This window comes from Neofelis nebulosa, chromosome 2 (assembly GCF_028018385.1).
Source record: "Neofelis nebulosa isolate mNeoNeb1 chromosome 2, mNeoNeb1.pri, whole genome shotgun sequence".
In the NCBI taxonomy this organism is placed as follows: Eukaryota; Metazoa; Chordata; class Mammalia; order Carnivora; family Felidae; genus Neofelis; species Neofelis nebulosa.
The window spans coordinates 205167744-205190321 of record NC_080783.1 but is presented as its reverse complement, the minus strand read 5'-3'; the positions used below and the strand labels follow the sequence as shown (position 1 = coordinate 205190321).

The following is a 22578-nucleotide window of genomic DNA, read 5'->3' as shown; positions in this document are numbered from 1 at the left end:
CTTCATGTGGCCTAACTAGTGTGCAGTTCTCCAGGCATGATACCCAAAAGGGCAGCTTTCAGGTAAAAATAAGGAAGGTCAGAAAACAGCTGATCTTTCTCCTATGCTGGCCTGTCCTTTGACTGTAACTGTGTAGAGACTCTGGAGGAAGGGTTATCTGAACAAAAGGACAGAGGGGCCGGGCTGAATGCAGGCTAGGGGTCAGCCCTAGCCGTGGCTCCTTGGAGACACTGGGGTCACCCGGCCTCCTCACTCACCTCTTGCATCAGCTATACTCAGGACAGAACTGCTCTGAGTCTGACCTAGGTCTGCCTGACACCAAATCTCATGACTTGTGAGGTTCCAGCCCCAGGGCCAGTCACTTTCTCTTAACATGTTATCAATTTTTAAAAATGTTTATTTATTTATTTTGAGAGAAAGCAAGAAAGAGAGAGAGAGAGAGAGCGACAGGCAGAGTACGTACTGAGGAGGGGCAGAAGGAGAGAGACAGAGAGAGAGTCCTAATCAGGCTCTGCGCTGTCAGCTCAGAGCCTGATGCGGGGCTCAATCCCACGAACCCTGAGATCATGACCTGAGCTGAAATCAAGAGTCAGACGCTCGACTGACTGAGCCACCCAAGCACTCCATCCTTCTCTTAAAATTTTAAAGATGAAGACTTTGAGTATAATTCATTTGTAAACCTGGAAATGGTGTTCCATTCATTCATTCATTCACTCATTCACTCATTCAAACAAATGTTTATTGAGCATGTATTTTGTGCCAGGCACTATGACGTACCGAGGATCAAACAGTGAATATGACAAATAAGATCCCCATCCTGAAGAAGCCGACACTCTCGAGGTGCCAGACAGAAAATAAGCAAGAACCACCATATACACGTCATCATTAGTAGGAAGTATAATTAAAAAAACAAAGCCAGGGGGGCGCCTGGGTGGCTCAGTGGGTTAAGCGCCCAACTTCGGCTCAGGTCGTGATTTCGCGGTTTGTGAGTTCGAGCCCCGCATCGGGCTCTGTGCTGACAGCTCAGGGCCTGGAGCCTGCTTCCGATTCTGTGTGTCCCTCTTTCTCTGCCCCTCCCCCACTCATGCTCTGTCTCTTTCTCTGAAAAATAAGCAAACATTACAAAATTAAAAAACAAACAAACAAACAACAAAGCCAGAGAAGGGGTTGGAGAATGACCAAGTTGATGCTGGGAAAGGTGTCTGCTCTTTTTTTAGATCTGCAAACTACAGCCTGTTAGCAGGCATCTATTTTGGTAAATAAAATTGCATTGGAATACAGCCAAGCTTGCCTACTTACATATCGCCTGTGGCTGCCTTCATGCCACAATGGCAGAGATGAGTAATTGCAACAGAGATGATATGAACTGCAAAGATGAAACTACTATCTGGCCCTTAAAGAGTTTGCCTTCTCAATGAGCTGTCACTTCACACCCACTAGGATGGCTATCATCCGAAAGATGGACCATCCCAAGTACCAGTAGGATGTGGACAAATTGCAGCCTCAGGCTAATGGGAATGTAAAATGGTGCGACCACTTTGGAAAACAGTCGGGCAGTTCCTCAAAAGGGCGAACACGGAGTTACCATAGGACCCAGCAATCCTAGCCCGGGGTGTGTGCCCAAGAGAAATGAAAGCCCGTCTCCACACAAAAATCTGTACAAGAATATTCATAGCAGCATTGATCATAATGGAAAAAGGGAGAAACAACTCACATGCTCATCAATGGATGAATGAATAGGTAAAATTTGCCATAGCCATACAATCGAATATTAGCTGACAATAAAAAGAAATGTAACAGTGACACATGCTACAACATGGGTGAGCTGTGAAAACACTATAGCAAATGAAAGATGCCGGCCACAGGGGTGCCTGGGTGGCTCAGTCGGTTAAGCATCCGGCTGTGGCTCAGGTCATGATCTTGCAGTTCGTGAGTTCGAGCCCTGCGTCGGGCTCCATGCTGACAGCTCAGAGCCTGGAGCCTGCTTCGGATTCTGTGTCTCCCTCTGTCTCTGCCCCTCCCCCGCTCATGCTCTGTTTAGCTGTCTCTCAAAAGCAAACAAACAAAAAGCCACTCATGAAAGAGCACAGATTGTGTGATTCCCCGTGTGTGACATGTGCAGAAGAGGCCATCTATAGAGAGAGACAACGGGTTAGTGATTGTCTCGGGCCAGGGAGGCCAGGGAGGCCAGGGAGTGTTGGCTAAAGGGTACAGGGTTTCTTTGGGGTGTAATGAATTGTGGCGTTGATGGTTCTAGAACTCTGTGAATATACTAAAGGTCATTGGATTGCATACTTTCATTGGGTGAATTATTTGGTGTATGAGTTATGTCTCAATAAAGCCATGTTTTAGAAGGTTTATCAAACTTCTGTTCTAGATAGTCAGGGAAGGCCTCTGAGTAGGTGACTTTTCAGCTTTGTTGGTAATTGGCTCAAAGCTCTCAAACAGTAATAGATGACATTTTACTGAGCATTTATGTACCAGACACTGTGCAGAGCATTTTTTTTTTTTTTGAGAGAGAGAGAGGATGAGAAACAGGGTGTGAACAGGGGAAGGGAAGGGAGGGAGAGAGAGAGAGAGGGAGAGAGAGAATCCCAAGCAGCTTCCACACTGTCAGTGCAGAGCCCGACACAGGGCTCCATCTCACACACTGTGAGATCATGACCTGAGCCAAAATCAAGAGTTGGACTCTTAACCAACTGAGCCACCAAGGTGCCCCTGTGCAAAGCATTTTATAATTATCACCTCATTTAATCCCCACAAAAACCTTGTGGCTTAGATACTGACAACCCCACTTAATAGATGAACAAACTGGAACACAGAGAGGTTAGGTGACTTGCCCTAGATCACACAGCTGATAAACGGCAGAACTAGGATTCAATGCTGGCTGTTTCTGACTTCAAGGCTATGTCCACTGAGCTAAATACTGAGCTATATACTTCCTGTTCAGTCTCTGAATTCCTGATGTTTCCCAGATCAGGAAGATGGCCCAATGTAAGATGGAGGAGATGGCAAAGAGCAGAGCCTTAAAGGAAGGTAGGGGAGGACATGCTAGGTGTAGAGGAGAGCTAACGGGGTGTTTCTGGGCTCAGGGAGGACCCTCACAGGGGAAGCAATATGCTAACATAGTGGTTCCCAAACGTTAGAGAGATAGAAACCATCTACTGCAAGAAGTGAACGAGAGGCGTATTTAAAATGCAGATTCCTAGGCCTCACTGCCAGAGATCTGATTTAATGGGTCTAAGTTGGGGGCCAGGAACCCAGTGTTAACAAGCTCCCTGTATAGAATGCAGAGGGTCCAGGGAGCACATTGTGAGGTGTCCAGCAAGAATTTTCAAGGTCAGCACAAGACTTCTCTGTGTGCTTCCCCCACCCCATTTTGGCATCCTCTTTTCCCTCCTTCCTGATATCCCGTATCCCTGGCTCTCATTCTTCTCTCTGAGCCCAGAGACTCCATTGAGCAGGACAGACCTCCCGTTTTTGTTCTTGTTCTTTCCTCCACTTGGTGTGACCGTCCTACCTTCCTTTGCTCTATCTCTCCCAAGAGGCCTCATCACATCTCCCCTTCCTTAGCCTCCTATTCCACAAGGGCCCATCTTTTGGGAGTCTGCTGAAGTGTCCCCTCTTTATGAAATCTTCTCTAACAACATGAACATTTCTTTACTGCATCTATAAAATGGGGCTGAAGCGCAAACAAGAAAATGTGCACAAAGGGCATTGTAGGCACTCAATAACTTGTGCCTATTATTTTTATACAGTAACGTGCCTATTCTGATTCCCATTTTACAGTTGAGGAAAGTGAGGCAAAGAAAGATTAAGAAACTTGTCCAAGGCCACCTTGCTAGAAATTGGTAGTACTTGGATTTGAACTGAGGCATCAGACCCTCAGCTTTAATCATCATGTGAGACTGGCTCTCATTGTAATGAGGCTCTACTGAGATAACAGATGCCAGGATTTTGGCACAGGGCCTGGCCTGTGGTAGGTGCTCAATAAATACGGGAGACTGAAGTGAACTGAAAGGCTTCTCCATCCAGGGAGAGGGGGGAGATTACCCAAAGACTTCACTGACCATGACGTCTCATGCTTTTATTCGACAAGACTCAACATCTTAAGGTCTCTGATGAGAACAGGATGTAAAAAAATAATTCAGAAAACAAAATTCAGAATGGTGTCCCACTCAAAGCTTGGTGGGTCCAAAGCCTGTCGATCTACTTCACAGAGGGTGATTGTGGTCTTTAACTTTTCAGAACATTAAGGTGGTACAGAGATACTGGGGAAGGAGGAAGGATACATGGCAGCTGATCTGGGTGTTATTTTCCAATCAAGGCTCCATATGGAATGGAGACCCCTCCATCCTGACTCCCAATTCTCTTTCGGCTCAGGTCATTCGCCTCATCTACCCTACATTGAGCTCCATACAAAACTTAGGTAAACCAGAAAGCCTCCCATTTGTACCTGGGATCTTTCTACAGAGTCAGACAGCTTCCCCTCTGAACCGAATCAACGGGGAATCCTGTGGGTCGCATTTCTTCCAACATGGAGGAGCTGTGAAAATATTGGAATAATAAGTGGAATCTCCGGTCTTGTCCCCCTTCACAAAGCTTTTGGTGGCACCGAAGTCAAGAAGACAACAGGAGGAAGAGAACGCCGAACAATTCTATTGATGGAACCAAAACCCAAGAGCCCAGGATTGGCCCAAATCTCTGGAGAAACAAACAAGACAATTCCAGTTGGGTTACAGGTCACAAAAGATAACAAGAGTCACCACCAAATAAGACTAGGAGGCTTTCCGGAAATGGACCACTTTCTGAAATGCTTGCCGAAACTCTTTGTTAAACGCAGTATATATTATTGGATTGATGAGGGAGTTTAAATACCCTAGCCAGGTGAAGAAGTCAAAGAGTGCTGGGTGGAGCCAGCAGGAGTCCCGGCAGATGGGAAGGACCAGAGATGCAACAAAGAAGGGCAGCCAGCAGATGATAAAGGCCCCCAGAATGATCCCCAGGGTTTTGGTGGCTTTCCTCTCTCGAGCGGCGTTAATCCTCTTCCGCTCCAGGACACTATCAGCCAGCTTGATTTTCACGTGGTTGAAAAAGAGAGGGGAGCCAGCCGCATGGGAATGCCCCTCATGGAGGCTGGAGCTGAGGGAGCAGAGCGAGGACCCCGCAGAGCCCGTGATGAGATGGGCCGTGGTGAAGCGCTTCCCATAGAGTGAAGGCGGATTCAGGATGCGGTTCCGGGCGGCCACGTAGATGCGGCCATAGAGGATGATGAGCAACACAGAAGGGATGTAGAAGGCCCCACACGTGGAGTAGATGGTGTAGGAGAGCTGAGATGTGTTCACCAGGCAGTCTGACATCTCCTCGTGAGTTTTGGCCTGCCGCCAGAAGAGTGGCGGGATGGAGATACAGATGGAGATGACCCAGACGGTGGCAATCATGGCGGCCGCGCGGCCCGCTGTCCGGCGTTTACTATACTGCAGGGCGTCAGTGATGGCCCAGTACCTGTCCAGAGCAATGGCACAGAGATGCAGGATGGAGGCTGTGCAGCACGTGATATCAGAAGACAGCCAGATGTCACACAGGATCTGGCCAAAGCTCCAGGTGTGGGTGATGGTATAGGCGATGCTGACGGGCATGACCAAGATGGAGACTAAGAGGTCCGTCATGGCCAAGGAGCCGATGAGATAGTTAGCTGGGGTGTGGAGCTTCCTGGTGAGGAAGATGGTGGTAAGCACAAAGGCGTTGGAAAGGACCGTGGCCAGTGTGATGATGGAAAGGAGCAGAGCAAGAGAGATCTTGAGGGCCCGGAGTGTCCCTGGACCCCAAGTCTCTGGGGTTTCTGTAGCATTCAGGGATCTGTTAGAGGCCTCCTGGAGAAGGTCTTTCAGTGGCTGGTTTGGCAGGGACATTCTAGGTGGCTCTCTCTTCCCACAGACTTTGACACCCCCAGCTCCTTTCACAGTTGCCCTTCTTACAGAGCAAGGTCATCCTTCTGTTGCACGCTGGTGGGAACCTTCCATCAGAACAGACCACAGTGATAGGACCTCGAGAAGACTTGACTATTTGAAGAACATTGAGACGACAGCTGGTAGTTAAAGGTCTTTCCTAAATGGGATGAATCCCAAGATGTCTCACTATTCTGAAAGTTTGTCCAGCAAACGGTCAAGCCCAGGGTACATGTGCTGAATTTGTTAGACATTTATCAGAATATCATACACCAGTGTGGGCAATGCTTTGGGACTCTTGCTTTTGGCATTTTGGCTCCTTCCAAAGCTTGAGGGATAAATGTGTTTAATGAAAACTTCAAAATTTCCCCCATCCTATTCTGAGAAGAGTCTGGGTTTCAGGTTTCCTCTGGGGAGCTTTTAAAACTTTTAAAAGAAGTACCAGCAGATTCAGAAAAGCAGTCCAGTCAATAGCTCACCGTTTCCCCAGGTTCATCTTGACACATCATGTGGCACTTAACATCGGTTCCTGTCCCAGCGATCGGTTTGAGCCTGAATAGACAAAACATTCTGGTTACCAAGACCTGAAGTGTGCATGAGCTGGAAGAAGGCAAAACACACAGATCACTGTGGGTTCATCGACAGGGGCACATGTTCAGAGCTCTAGGGCTTAAAAAAGAAAAAGAGGAAAGAGGTTTTAGAAGGGCAATGTAGACGCTTGAGATTAACCGTAAGTTTAAAAGCATACTGCCTAGTGCTGGCAATGGTGCAGTGACACTGGCATTGTCAGAAGTGTAGGGAGAATACGGGAGAGGGCAATGTGCCCCACCCCCACAATTCCCAGAGGGGACAGAGCTGTTGGAAGCATCACAGGCTTGTTATAAATACATGAAATCAGCTTTGTAAATTATGAATCTGAAAAGTAAACAAAATAACTCCACACACAGGAAAAGAAGAGAAAAGAAAAGAAAAGAAAAGAAAAGAAAAGGAAAGAAAAGAAAAGAAAAGAAAAGAAAAGAAAAGAAAAGAAAAAAGGGTCACCAGGAAAGATACCACATTTTTACAATGTTTTTCTCTAGGAATTGGGGAGGGGGAGGTGACCTTTCTTCTATTCATAAAAATTTTCCAAATTTCCTAGAATGAGCATGCATGATGCTTTTTTTCTTAAATGTTTGTTTATTTTTGAGACAGAGAGAGACAGAGCATGAGGAGGGGAGGGGCAGAAAGAAAGGGAGACACAGAATCTGAAGCAGGCTCCAGGCTCCGGAGCTGTCAGCACAGAGCCTGACGTGGGGCTCGAACTCAACTACGAGATCATGACCTGAGCTGAAGTCAGACGCTCAACCAACTGAGCCACCCAGGCACCCCTGAGCATGCATGATTCTTAAAGCAAACAAAAAAAGCAAAAACAGAAACACCTTTTGGTCAGTGAAGAGGTTAATTGCAAGAAAAAAAAAATTAAAACCTTAAGCATTTTTTCACAGTGAAAGTTCAAATCCAGAAAATGTAGTCAGCTTTCTAAATGGAAACTGGCAGTTTGGCCACAAAAAACCTTAAAGACTCATTTTCTCCTCTGTGCCCCTCTGGGCTTGAATCTGAGTTTCAGTTTTTAGAGATGTGGGGTTCTTGGAGGTTGGGACCCCAAATCAGTGATCAGGGTGAGAGAAACCAGAGGCCGCTCTGTACAAGGCCCATCTCTGGCATGAGCCCAGCTGAAGTCTGTGGGGCCCATGGGTAGCCCCTGATATACAGGGTTACCAAGAACAGTACCGGGGCACCTGGGTGGGTCAGTCGGTTGAGTGTCCGACTTCGGCTCAGGTCATGATCTCACAGTCCGTGAGTTCGAGCCCCACGTCGGGCTCTGTGGTGACAGCTCAGAGCCTGGAGCCTGCTTCGGATTCTGTGTCTCCCTCTCTCTCTGCCTCTCCCCTGTATGCACTCTGTCTCTCTCTCTCTCTTTCAAAATAACAAATATTAAAAAAAAATTTTTTTTAAATATCTTCATAGAGGTGGGGAAACAGTCTCAATTTAAGAAAACCAATCTTAAACCACTTGCTCAAAAACATTCCCAAAGTTTGAAGGGTATTATTATTGTGTCTTCCATAGAGCTTTTGCTATGTTCCAGGCATGGAGCTGGCCCTGGGGCCAAGAGTCACCCCTGTGACGTGGGCAGTGTGGCCCCCACCTTACAAATGAGCTGACCACACTCACAGAGGTGACATAACTGCCCAAGGTCACTCAGGTGGAAGTGGAAAAACTGGGTCCAGAGCCACTCTTGAAATTTCCATCCTTCTTCACGCTGCCTTGATCAGGAAGAAAAAGCCTTAAGGCACATGTGCTTCCAGGAGTGAAACTGGTTTGGGGCCTCACGATGACAGGTGAAAATGATGGCCTCTCCTGACCCCTCTCGCTCTGTGCTCCACCTCAAAAGCCTCTGGTTTTTCTCCCACTTTGGTTCACATGGAAAATGTGAAGTTGGGTTGGATTCTTTGGAATCTTCTCCTTTCCAGACAGACTCGGTGTAGTCTTTTCTCACGAAAGACTGTATGCTTGCCCCCACAAACCCATGCAGTCACTCCTTGCGTTTCAGGCATTCCAATGACCTCATTCGGTGAAAGGCGTGGGCTCAGAAAGGCCTGGGAGGCTGGTGGGTGACATCTTGGGAAGGACAGGGTGGCTTACCTTGGTCAGGAATTCTGGGCTGGAATTCTGAGAGAAGCCACACGATTCTGAGGCTGCCTCCCTCCTCTCCTGCCCACTGTCCTTCCCTACCCTAGACAAAGTTGGGGGCATTTCCCATAACCCAGCCACCTTTGGAGACAAAGACTGTAGCTCTATAAACAACTACCTCTCCTATCGCACTGCAAATAATAGATGTGCTTCCAGGAGTGAAACTGGTTAAAACAAATTAAAGCAAATTAAGACAACAGTGAGGGGGCGCTTGGGTGGCTCAGTTGGTTAAGTGTCTGACTCTTGATTTTGGCTCAGGTCACCATCCCACTATTTGTGAGTTCAAGCCCTGAGTCAGGCTCTGTGCTGACAGTGCGGAGCCTGCTTGGGATTCTCTCTCTCTCCCTCTCTCTCTGCCCCTCCCCTGCTTATGCTCTGTCTCTCAAAATAAAGACATAAACTTAAAAAACAAAAAACAAAAACAGTGAGATACCATATCCACCTAGCCAATAGGTAAAACATTTTGAATCCGTCATGTCACGTCATTTGGTGAGGGTGTGGACCAACAGGAATTGTCACCTACCACTAGTAGAGGGTGAAGTGGAGGAACCTCGTTAGCAAACAATCTGATATTATCTCATAAGGCAAAAGATGCAACGATTACCTCACCACCCAGTAATTTACACACAGCAGAGAAACTGTTCTCTGTGTTCACCAGCAGAGAGGAACAAGAATGGTCACGGTGGCGTTGATTAGAACGAACAACTAGAAACCGCCCAACGTCCATCCACAGCAGAGTGGTAGAACGTGGTGTTTTCCTCTGAAAGTACCACAGAGAAGCAAACCTGAGTAAACCAAAGCTGCATGCGTCAAAGTGGGTGCATCTCACCAACACTTAGTGCCAAAGCCAAAAACACGTAAGAAGAAACACACTGTCTAGAGATACAAATATATGTGGCAAAGCCATAAGGAAAAGCAAGGAAATATTAAATATAAAATCCAGGACGGTGGTCACCCCTGGAGGGGAGAAAATGCAGGAATATGATGGTGGAGGGTTTTTAAATGTATCAATGATGTTCTATTTCTTGAGGTGGTGGTAGTTACATAGACGTTTATTATTATTCTTTGAACTGTAGGTATATTTTAGATATACTCTTTTGTAGGGAATGATAGATTTGTAATTTTTCTTATTCAGTTTTGTACATTGTAAAAAAAACAAAAAGAACCCTACTACCAAGAGTAGCACTGATATATTTTGATACATTAATACCTGTTGATACATTTAAATCCAGAAGTTCTGGGTTCTGGTCCCAGCTCTGCCACCCACCAGCAGGTAACCAAGGGCAAGTCACGACTTCTCTTTGACCCTCAATTTCTTCCTTGGTAAAATGGGAACATAAGCATGGCTATGCTGCCCCAAAGGGTGTTTAGTACTTCCAATAAGATCATGTACATGATGTGCATTAAATTGTGGAGACCTGAACAAATGTAATGAGGGCAACAAAGATGGCAGGCAATGGCTAAAAGCATACATTTTAAGTCAGGCAGGATCGGGTTCCAATTCCAGCTGTCCATTTTCTTGCTATGGCCACTGGACAAGTCACTTAAGCTCTCTGGGCCTGCATAGCCTCAGTGATGGAGATGATAATCCATTCCTCAAAGGAGCTTGGGGAGAACTGATAAGATCATGGATCCAAATGCCCAACATAGTGAATGACGAGTTCTCTGGTTTCTCTATGATGCGTCCGAGTACATTCAGGTCTGCAGGCAACAAGGTGTCTTCTGTCCACTGTCCAACAAGTCACCAATATCCATTTAGGTGAGTGATGTCTGCCATTGTCGGAACTACCAGCCACATTAGGGAGCTTCTCTCCTGCCCACCCCCGGGAGCCATCATGGCAGCAGCGAGGACTCCCCTCAGCCCAGTAGCATCTCCCCGAAATCAAGTTACACAAACCCCAGCTACACCATACACCCCCAGCTCTAATGTCTCTGCTGTGAGAAGGGGGGGGGAGGGGCAGGGGCGGTGGTGGAAACCAGAGTCTCATTCTCAACTTGCTCCACAGACCACCTCTACCCACAGCTGATTGGACCAGGGTGACATGGGACCCCAAATGAACCAATCAGATTCTCTCCTGGGAATTCAGCAAAGAGACCGTGAGCAGGTTAATGGATTGATGATGGAAGGGGAACAAACTTCAAGCTAAGGATCCTGAGGCTGATGTCTGGCCACTGTCATGACTGTGGCCAAGGCAGGTTTGGGGGCCGCAGAAAAGCGGTGGTAAATAAGAAAAGAGGTCTGCAGAGAGAGGCAGAAGGGAGGGAACAGAGAAAAGAGCAGAGAAAGGAGAACCACCTACCTCAAGAGAGGAGGAGAAAGGAAGCTTCCAGACCCAATGGCACTCCTTCCTATTCTTGGATGTCATGAGTAACCTCTGTACCCAGGAAACCTCGTTTGTACCAGCTCATGCTTTTCCTAGTTGAGCCAGTTCAAATGGACTGAGAAACAGTCCAACAGGCCCCCAGCAGGATTTCTGGGTTCCTTCCTCTCCAAACAATCCCAACTGTGAAATGGAGGCCAGTCATTTCACCTCCTGAGATTTCTTCTTCATCTGTAAATTGGGGTAATAGCACCTTTCTCCTAGAACTGCTCTGTGGATTCAGTGGGAAGGGTACAAGCCCAGACAGTGGCTGGTCCCCAGCAGGGCCTGTTTGGAGCCGTCTTAACAAGGGTTTCCTACCCAGGGCTCATTCGGTTTGCAGAAGATCAGTCACCTCCCCTTTCTGAAGGATCTTTATCTTAACGGAGTCATAAAACCTTCCCAGAAACCAAGAGGATATGTGGGTTTAATGTAGCCTCAGAAGCCAGGCTCATCCTTTTGTAAGGAAAAACAAAACAAAACAAAACAAAACAGGGTTCTGTGATAAAGATTTGTTGCAGTAGGAAAAATACCCCCCAGAGAAATTGTTGTCTGATCTTTCTCTAAAAGCCGTGCAGTATGGCTGCATGAGCCCTGGATGGGGAAATCATTCTCCACAAATCTGAAGAGTGCTTTACATTTTATTATTTTTTTTAATGTTTATTTATTTTTGAGAGAGAGAGAGAGAGAGAAACACAGAATCTGAGGCAGGCTCCAGGCTCTGAGCTGTCAGCACAGAGCCCAATGTGGGGCTCGAACCCATGAAACGTGAGATCATGACCTGAACCGAAGTCGGACACTTGATCGACTGACCCACCCAGGCACCCCAGAGTGCTTTATATTTTACAAAGCGCATCCACATTTGTTATATCGTCTCCTTCTCTCTATAGCATGGGACCTCCCTCAGCCTCAGTTTCCTTCCCTGTAAAATCACAGTATCAACTTTACCTCCTGGGGGGCATCAGGAGCATGAAATAATGTATGTGGGTGAGACTAGAAAAGTGTTAACAGGGGTATGTACGTGCGTGTGTATCTATCTACATCTGAGTGCAAGTTTTGACTTCTAATTAGTATCTTGAGCGAGTCAATCTTTCACCCGTTTCTCTAATTATAAAATCTGGAAAATGTAGAAGATAAAACATAGCTAAACCGCTGACCAAAAACCTCCACTCCCAGCTCTAGAACTAACAAAAACATGCATGTACATCCGCCTAAACACTTGTGTAAGAATTGCTCACATAGGCACTATTTAACAGCCATAAACTGAAAACTACCCAAACAGACAGCAGTGGAAGAAGGGACAAATGATTGTGGCATATCCATCCAGCAGAATATCACACATCAGTGAGAAGGAATGCCAACTGCCCCCTACACACAACCATACAGAAGAAGCTTCTTATGCTCAACACTGTGATACCACATGTGATTCAAATTTCATAAAGTTCAAGAACAGGCAAAACTCACCTACACGGATGGAAGTCATGTGAGAGTGTTGCCCTTGAGGCAAGGGGATGCAGTGACTGGGAGGGAGCACGAGAGGGCTTCTGGGTGAAGGAAGGTCATGTTCTATTTCTCCAGCTGGGTGTGTTCATCTTTGAAAGTTCATCAGGCTGTACACGTGTTTGGGGCACTTTTGTTTTTGGAAAACGTTTACCCAAAAAAAGTAGTGGTTAAGTGCCTAAGTGCCTAAGAACCTTAGCCACCAGTTCTACGGGTCAAAAGGAGACCCTGGGCTTGTCACTTAACTTCTCTGAGCTGTTTCTTCAGGTGGAAAATGGGGACAAGGTGCGCCTGGCTGGCTCCATTGGTGAAGTGTGCGACTCTTAATCTCGGGGTTGGGTACAGAGCCCTACGCTGGGTATAGGGATTACTTAAGAATAAACTCTTTTAGGGGCGCCTGGGTGGCGCAGTCGGTTAAGCGTCCGACTTCAGCCAGGTCACGATCTCGCGGTCCGTGAGTTCGAGCCCCGCGTCAGGCTCTGGGCTGATGGCTCGGAGCCTGGAGCCTGTTTCCGATTCTGTGTCTCCCTCTCTCTCTGCCCCTCCCCCGTTCATGCTCTGTCTCTCTCTGTCCCAAAAATAAATAAAAAAACGTTGAAAAAAAAAAGAATAAAATCTTTTAAAGGAAAGAAGGGAGGGAGAAAGGAAGAAAGAAAATGGGGATAATAACAATACGAACCTCAAACTGCTGTTATGTATTAGTGAGCTGAACAGAAAGCCCAGCCATATAGTAAATGCTCCATCAATTACAGTTAGTTATAATTAACAGTCCCTCTCCGGCAAACATGATTTAAATTTTTTTTAATGTTTATTTATTTTTGACAGAGGGAGAGACAGAGTATGAGTAGGGGAGGGGCAGAGAGAGAGGGAGACACAGAATTTGAAGCAGGCTCCAGGCTCCGAGCTGTCAGCACAGAGCCCGACGTGGGGCTCGAACTCATGGACTGCGAGACCACGACCTGAGCCAAAGTCGGACACTCAACTGACTGAGACACCCAGGTGCCCCACTGGCAAACATGATTTAGAAGGAACATTTTTATTATTTTTTTTAAACTGTAAATGTTTATTCATTTGAGAGAGACAGAGCATGAGTGGGGAAGGGGTAGAGGGAGAGAGGGACACAGAATCTGAAGCAGGCTCCAGGCAGGCTCGGAGCTTTCAGCACAGAGCTCGACGTGGGGCTCAAACTCACAGACCTGAGAGATCATGACCTGAGTCGAGGTTGGATGCTTAACCAACTGAGCCACCCAGGCACCCTAGAAGGAACATTTTAAATGATGCAATCCAATCTAATCAGCTGAGATTGCTGATGCCCAGAGAGGCAGGTGCCTTGTCCAGGACCACATAGCGAGGGTTGGCACCCCTCGCAGCTCAGCTCAGTGTTTCTACTACCCTGCGCTGCCTCCACCTTCCCCTGTCAAAAGGAGGAGTATATTTCCTTGTCCCTCAAGTCCGAATTCAGCATGGACTAGCTATAGTCAACAGCATGAGGCAGAAATGACAATGAGCCAGTTTCAGATTTAGTCTTGAAGAGGCTGTGCATGTTGCCACTTGCACTCTGCCATTGCCATGAGAACATGTACGGGCGAGCCCACTGGTCCCGAGAGGAGGCGAAGACACAGGAAGCAGAGCCACTTCAGCCAACTGCCCCAGCCAAAGCCAGCCTAGAACAGAGCCCCCCCAACTGACCAACAGATGCATGTGTGAGCCCAGCTAAACCAGTAGAAATGCCCAGCCAATTTCAGATTAAATCAGCCAATCTCCAGATGCATGACTCGTAGTAATAAATGTCCTTTTAATCCACTCAGTTTGGGGATGGTTTGTTACACAGCAATAGCTGACCGATATAGTCCCCTCATTTGCTGAATAACTAAATTCTAATGCATAAACCTAACTCTGCCTTGGCTCTTTTCTCCCTTCTCTGCCCTTGCCACCACTCTCCTGTTTCAGGCCACCATCTTTTTTGGCTCAAATGGTCTCCCTGCTGCCACTCCTGGCCCCTCTCTATTCGCTTACCATATCACATCCAGAATCTTCCTTTTAACTAAAAGTCTGACCACGTCACTCTTTTACAATCCTCTAGTGGCTCCCAAGGCACCTGGGATTCAGTCCCAGCTTCACAGCTTGGTCTAAGAGACCCTTTATGAATTGGTCTTTATTTATATTTCAGCATCATCTCCTGACCCAGCTGGCTGTGACCTTTGTACTCTGGTGGCACAGATTTGGTAGTTTTCATGGCACAGGGTGCCCAGTGCTGTTTCCTGCTCTGAACCTCTGTCCCTGTTGTGTCCTCTGCCTGGAAAGTATCCCCTCTGCTTGCCTAACCCAAATCACACTTCAGGACTAAGCTCTGGTATCTCCCCAGGAGGCCTTCCCTAACCTCCCCCCAGCCCAGCTTGGGTTAGATATCCTGCTTCTGGTTGACCACCACATAGTGCTTACCATGCTGGACTGTCTCCATCACCGGACCTTGAGTGCAGGGACCATGTCTTATTTAACCCCTACAGCCCTGACATCTGACCCAGAGCAAGAGATCGATACCTGTTTATGAAAGTCTCCCTGAACTGGTGAGGAATGGACTCTGCGAACAGAGCCTGGCTTGAGAGGTGGGAGCCCTGAGGTTTTGCTTGGCTCTGTCATGAACTCTCTGTGGCCTCAGATAAGTGAGTCCCTGCTCTGGGCCTCAGTTTCTCCATCTTGAAAATGCGAGGGTTGGACCAGATCAGAGATTCTCTGGCTGTGCATTAGAATCTCCTAGGGGATCTTTAAAAACATACAAATACTGTTTAAAAAAATATACAAATGTCTAGTCCTTAACCCACCTAGAGCCCAGGCACTGTAATTTTTTCAAGCTCCCTAAATGTTTCGAGGAGATTGAGAACCTCTGGCCTGGGTGATCGCTGGTTATCTTTAAAAAGTCCAAGGCAGGCGAAGCCTGTTTTCCAGGCCTTTGCAACAGCCAGGGAAGTATGAGAACTCAGCCTCTTCCTACTTTCAGCTTGGCACTGGGTTATTACCAGCTTTCAGCAGGGAAGGGGCCACCTTGGAAGACTAAGTGTGTTACATAAGGGCTCTTGCCTTTGTGGTTGGTTGACAACTCACTAGATTCTCCCATGCTTGTGCGAAAGTGGGCAAATGGGGTTTTAAACTCTCATCATCTGCCTCTAACTACCCCTTGGGGCAGAGTTAGTATGCCCATTTTACAGATGAGAAAACTGAGGTCTAGAGAAGTGAAAATGACTGGCCTAAGGCCACACAGGTAGTATGTGACACAGCTGGGATTGAGAGCCAGTGCTGAGAAACTCTAGAATAGCCAATCCTGGCCACACATGGCCACTGAGTGCTTTAAAGGTGGCCATTGAGATGTGCTGTAGTGTAAAACACACTGAGTGTCATTTTCCTTTTCTTTTTTAATGTTTATTGACTTATTTTGAGAGAAACAGAGATAGTCAGAGAGAGAGAAAGAGGGAGAGATAGGGAGAATGAATCCCAAGCAGGTTCCACGCTGTCAGCACAGAACCCTATATGGGCTCTCAACAAACTCTGAGATCATGACCTGAGCCAAAATCAAGAGCTGGTCACTTACCCTATTGAGCCACCCAGGCACCCCAAAACACACTGAGTTTCAAATAGTTAAAAAAAAAAAGAATAAAATATCTCACTAACAATTTTTTATATCAGTTGCATGATAATATTTTGGACCTATTGAGTAAATAAAATATGATTGAAATTAATTTCACTTTTTTCTTCTTTTAACACAGCTACCTCTAAATTTTCTAAATCTAAAATGAACTTTGTGGCTTTCTTTTTTTTTAATATAATATATTGTCAAGTTGGCTAACATACAACGTATACAGTGTGCTCTTGGTTTTGGGGGTTAGGATCCCATGATTCATCGCTTACATACAACACCCTGTGCTCATCCCAACAGGTGCCCTCCTCCATGCCCATCACCCATTTCCCCCGCCCCCTACACCCCCCATCAACCCTCAGTTTGTTCTCTGTATTTAAGAGTCTCTTATGGTTGGCCTCCCTACCTCTATTCTTCCCCTTCCCTTCCTCAATGGTCTTCTGTTAAGATTCTCAAGTTCCACATATAAATAAAAACATATATCTGTCTTTCTCTGACTTATTTCACTTAGCATAATACCCTCCAATTCCATCCACGTTGCTGCAAATGGCAGGATTTCATGCTTTCTCATTGCCAAGTGGTATTGCATTTTATGAAAGAGCCTAAATGTCCACCCACTGATGAATGGATAAAGAAGATGTGGTTTATATATACAATCTGGCTTGCTTTCTATTTCTATTGGCTGGCAGTGCTCTAGAACCAGGGGTTCTCAACCGGGGTGATATCGCCCCCTAGGGGTCATTTCGGATCTCGGTCCTCTGGGAACTCCGCACAATCCAGGGGCAGGGTTGGGGCGGAACAGGGGGCTGTGGGGGCGGGGGCGAGACCGGTAGTAGTAGTAAAGTGATGGCCAGTGTTATCAAGAGCTTGTTCTATGCCAGGCACTGTTTTAAGCACTTCTCCTTTATCAACTCATTTAAGGCCTACCACAACCTCTGAAGTCAGTCTTACTGGTATTATTCCCATTTCCCAGGGCAGAGAACTGCGGCTCCGAGACATGGCTGGTCTGAGACTGCAGATCTAGGATAGGAGTCCAGCTTGCTGTCTCCATGCTCCCCCGCTCAGGAAAGGTGAACGAGTCAGTTCCACTCCCTCCTTCGTTGCACAAAACCCGCCCCCCGCCCCCACACGCCTGCACACACTCACAAACTCTTTGTTGGGGACGTGTTCTATGCCAGGCTCCATCACTCCCACCTGAATGAGCTCTGCCGTCAGCCCTCAGCACGTACCTCTCCGCCTGCACAGATCAGAGAGAGGGCAGAAACAGCCACTGCAGCACATCTCACGCTGGAAGGAGCACACGCACTCCCTGGGGACTGTATGGAAAGTGCAGGCCCTGACTCCATGGGACCAGAGCGGGACCTGAGATTCGGCATTTCTGACAAGGCGATGCTGTTGCTTCCTGCACCACAATGAGTTGTGCAAGGGATGAGAGCGACGTCAGCTCTAGGGTTTAAGAAGGATCTGAGCGTCAGAGTGGGAAAGACTCGGGAATCCTCTAGTCCAACTCCCTCATGGTGCTGACAGGGAGAGAGGCCCAGAGAGAGTAAGACACTTGCCCAAGGGCACACAGTGAGTCACAGGCAGAGATCAAGTCTTCAGATTCCCGTCAGAGCTCCTTCCATTGCCTCCCATTTGCAGCAGGAACTTGAGACTCAGGACAGAAGTATCTAGTGGCTCTCGTGGCCGTTTCACACCATATGCTCTTGGCATCCTCAAATCTCCCAGTCATCTCAATCTGAGTTTCCATACTAGGGGAGTAATTCTCAGAGCAGACTGGCGGGGCAGACCACACTCTACCAGAAACCTTTAGGGCTGCACCCCAGGGTCCTGGAGTTCAACCTGCCACTCCCCCATGCTGCACATCTGGGTCCTCAGAGAACACCTGAGCTGATGGAGTGAAACCATTTTCAGGACAAACGAGAGGCTGTCTTCTCCAGACTGGATAAACAAGATATGAACAACAGGAATTCAGTTCCTAGAAATCAAACACTGAATTTGTTAGTGCTTACAGGATCCAAACCTGCTATTCACCATCTGTTCGCCCTGCTGGGAGGCACAATACAGCTGTGTTGGGAGCACAAGCTTCAGAGTCAGGTAGACTGGATATGCTCCCCAGCTCTGCCACTTACTAGCTCTGTGACTTTGGGCAAGTTTTTCTGAGCCTGTTTCCTCATCCATTTAATAGCTTTCTATATTTAAAGCCCGCCACGTGTTGGCATAAGCAACATATGTGGACCCTGGGAAGACTTGCGGTGGCCCCAGGAACACCCTCCTGGAGCCTGGGATGACATGACGGAGATGACATCGGAGCATGAAGGGAGCCACGGGGAAAGTAGGAGGGACGGATAACCTGCCACAACTCTGAGAGCCCCTCTGAAAGTGGCTATGGAGCTGAGCACTGGCAGACAGATGCAGTCAGCAAGTGACACCTGCTCCACAGGACTGAGAGAACCTTGCCCTCCCTGCATCCTGACTCCTTTTTATTCACGTCCTGTTGCTCTCCCATCCAGAATCCAGCCCTTCCTCTCCTCCTCTTATTCACCTGCACTCAGCAGAACACCCCATCTCTGCGTGGCTGGGAACCTCTTCCTGCAAAAACACTGTGGTTCTCACTCTTCTGAGCCTTTGTCCAGGCTATTCCCTCTACCTGGAATGCCCTTTCTCCCATCTCCTCCGCGCTCTCTGGAGATTTCTCTGGACCCAAGAGATGGAACTGGTCACTCCCTCCTCCCCACCCCACTGGGCTCACTTGCTGACTGCCTGTCTCCCTGCAGGACTTGAGTTCAGGAAGGGGGTGAGTGGTATACATGTGTCAGGAAGCCCAGTGCCCTCTGTGTGGGGTACCCCTCATCTACTCATCAACTGCACCTTCACTCCCGGGATAAAATTCAACACTTTCCTTTTGCTGAAACTTGTCCACTCCTTCCACCACTCCTGGGAGTTTGGGAGGTCCCAAACTCAATACAGCCACCTTCTTTCTCATCCACACCAGCCCCTTCTGTTTCCTCCTTGGTAGCCGTTATACTGTTCCCATCCACCCATCCCCAGCACTTGGCATCCTCCCTCTCCCTTCTCTTCCCTCATACTTCCAAGTATGAGCCCGTTGAGGCTAAGAAAGGTAATGCAATCAGCTCAAGGTCACACAGTGCTTAAGTGGCCAGACCCAGGACCTTGCTCTGAGCAGCCCAGACTTCCTCCCTCGCCTCACCTCTTACTCTCCTACAGGTCCTGTCTCCCCTCCCTTGACTTCCCCCCACACATTTGGAGCCACTTGGTTCAGGCTGATTGCCCTCTGCATGGAAGGGCACTCTTGCCTTCATGCATGCCTAATGTAATCTGCTCTCTGTTCTCTGAGGCCCTTCTCAAAAGCCGCTTCCTCCAGGAAGCCTTTTCTGATGAAGCAGAAGCAAAATCTCCCTCCTTTAAACCCTCTCCTGACTCCAGGTTTGTCTGTGCCTCTCATTCCTGGGCTAGAAGCCCCTTGAAGGGCTACCTATTCCCTCCGCACTCCAGTGACTGTGGCACAGTAGGCTTGCAATCAACACAGAACTCCTTTGTGAGGCCCACCTGGGCCCTGGAGAAATCACAGCAGCCCCTCTCTGCAGTCTGAAACTCTCCAACGGCTCCCATCTCAGAACAAAATCCGAAATCCTCACCGCGGCCTACAAGGCCCTATGTTGCCTGCCCCCCACGCCACCTCTCTGACTTCATCTCTTACCGGCTGCTCGCCCCACACTTAAGTATCACCTCTTTGGCAAAGCTTTGCCAATATCAAGTAGTTCTCCTCCTCGATCACATCACCCTGCTTGATGCTCATTTTAGCACTTGAACCTATCTGGCATTTTCTGCTCATCTGTTACTTGTCTCCCCCCTCCACCCCCACCAACTCCCAAAACATACCTTCTGTCTAGCTCATCGCTATATCCCCAGGGTCTAGGACACTGTGAGGCTGATAATACCTAAATGGGTCTATAGCCTGAGGAGAGATCTGAGCTGGAGACAAACTTTTATGAGTCACATGCACAGAGGTGGTAACTAAAGCCAATGGGGTGGATGAGATCACCCAGGGAGAGTGTCTAGCATGAGCAGAGCAGAAGGCCTGGGGGAGCAGAGCAGCTAATGGCTGTAGAAAGGAAGATAAACCCGCAAAAACAAGAGACGAAGAAGGGCAAGTATGACAGTGTTAAATGGCAGGAGCCAGAAGAGAGGGTGTCCAGAGGAAAGGTGCGGTCGGCAGGGTCATCTGCTGCTGAGAAAGTTAAAGACTGAACGGCGTCTGCAGAATTCAGCTTGCTGGAGGATACTGGTGACCTTGGCAGACCCCTGCCCCTCTGTGTGCCTCAGACAGGAGCTATCTGCGATGAGAGGGACCTCTCAGGTCCCAGGAACTCCCAGCTCTGAGGATCTGTATTTCCGCTTATAGTCACATCACTTCATCAAGAACTGTCATCCATCTGGGGCCTTGGGGAAAAGGGACCACCCTGTAAATTTACCCTCATTATTTACCCATCATGTAACTGACAAACTCTAAGAAAGCACGCTGTATTTCCAGGCCTGTACTAGGCACCATGGGGAGGAGAGGAGGCCCTGTGCCCTGCCCAGTCATGTCCAGCTGGCCAGCCCCTCCCTCCTATGTCACCCTCTAGCCAGCATCCTAGCTGGATACCAGTTTTCTCTCCACTTGGACAGGACCAAAGGCTGGAGAAGGCCCAGCTGCTCAAGAGGCCTTGCTTGCTGCTGTTGGTAAAGCGTCCCTCCATGTCGTTGTGAGGAAGGCTGAGACCCCGGCCAGTGGCTGTGCAGTCCAGAGGGCAGCACAGACTGGTGATGTGTGCTCAATTAGAAAACACTGGAGGCTGATTCCAAGGAAGAGACTGAGAGATGACTTTGACCAGAGCAATTATTGCCACTAATGACTGAGCTGTTGCTTGTGGCCAGGTACTGTGCTGAGCAAAGACCACATTTGATTTGCACGGCAAGCCTGGAAGGCTGCATTCTTAACCCATTTCACATGGAAGAAAACCGCGCTCAGAGAGGTTCAGGGCTTCCCCAAGGTCAGGCAGCTAGTAAATAACCAAGCCAGGTTTGCTAATACAGACTATCTGATGGAGAGCACCTGCTCTTAACTTCGACCTTCCCCAGAGCTGGTGAGGCAGGGGACTTTAGTCTTATATCCTCTTCCAAGCAATGCGACCTTGGGCAAGATTTATTCTCCACTCTCCCCATCTGCAGCAAAGCAGATTTCTTTGCGCCCTTCCAGTTCCGACATTACATGATTAGCTAGGATTTGTATAGAACTTTACAGTTTATAAAAAGGCATCCTTATAGCATCTCATTTATTCCCACGGATCCTGCAGGGTGGGAGAAGATGCGCAGATGTGCAAACTTAAGTTCGAAGAGAGGCAGTGACCTGCCCAAGGTCACAAAGCAAGTCAGGGCCTGCCGGGCTTCGGGTCTGGCAACCGAGGCTCCACACTGGACGCTCGCTCATTCAACTCCCCCTCCAGAAAGAACCGGCCCCGCGCTGCGTCGCACGCCACCCTGGCCGGCAGGGGGCAGCGCCCGGCTTCCCTCCGCCTCCCGGGGCCACGCGGGGGCGTCGCAGCCCCCGACCCCGGGGCGCGCCCCCCGCCCCAACCCGTCTCTTCCCGGCGCGGGGCACCCCGAACGCGCGCCTGCACCCCGCAGCCGCCTCCGGGCGCTGTCTCGGCGCCCCCCCCCCCCCCCCCGCGTCCCGGGGCCCCGGACGGCGCCCCCCAGACGCTCCCCGCGGGTCGGACTCGTCCTCCGGGACCACCTGCCCCGCGCGCGCGCTTCCCGTCCGAAGGCGCCAAGAAGGGGGCCGCGCGGGGTCACCGAGACCCCGAGGCGCGGCGCCCTCTCCCGCCCCAGCGCCCGCGGGACGGCCGCCGCGGCCGGACTGGCTGCCGCGAGGGCCCCGGTGCGCCCCTCCCCGGGCGGCACTCGGCTCCGAGCGCTTACCCGCTCCCGGCCGCGCAGGTGCGGACCCCGGGCTCGCCCGCCCGGGTCCTGCTTCCTCGCTTCGCGCCGCGTCTCTCCGCCGGCGGCCGCCGCATCTCCGCCGCGACCCCAACCGAGGTCCCGGCGCCGCCCGCCCCGCCGCCCCCGGGGGCTCGGTCCGGCCCGCGCCCTCGCGGCCCCACCTCCCTCCGCCCCGGCCGGCGCCCTGCGGCTCGCGCTCCGCGCTCCGCGCTCCGCTAACCGCGCCCGCCGCTCCTCCTCGCTCCCCTCCCCCAGCTCCTCCCCCGCGAGGCTCGCTCCCCACTCTGCCCCCCGCCCGCGGCCCGCAGGCTCTGCCCCTTCCAGTCCCGGCCGGGCGGGGAGCTCCGAGCCCCCGCCGCCACCCCCGGCCCAGCCGCAGGGGTGGGTGGGCGCCGGCCCCGCC

General features: G+C 49.4%; 1 protein-coding gene across 1 annotated transcript; it reads right to left on the bottom strand.

Annotated features, from left to right (window-relative positions):
- Nucleotides 1-4072: 4072 nt before the first annotated feature.
- On the bottom strand, nucleotides 4073-22334 carry HTR1D (5-hydroxytryptamine receptor 1D). Its single transcript, XM_058718679.1, has 2 exons — nucleotides 22155-22334; nucleotides 4073-6617 (listed from the first exon to the last, which is right to left on the bottom strand). The coding sequence occupies exon 2, from the start codon at nucleotides 5910-5912 to the stop codon at nucleotides 4779-4781; it is 1134 nt and encodes a 377-aa protein (XP_058574662.1). The 5' UTR covers nucleotides 5913-6617; nucleotides 22155-22334; the 3' UTR covers nucleotides 4073-4778.
- Between the last annotated feature and the right edge of the window lie 244 nt (nucleotides 22335-22578).

Excerpts from the sequence above, each read along its gene's own strand:
- HTR1D (XM_058718679.1), bottom strand. The coding sequence starts at position 5,912 with ATGTCCCTGCCAAACCAGCCACTGAAAGACCTTCTCCAGGAGGCCTCT.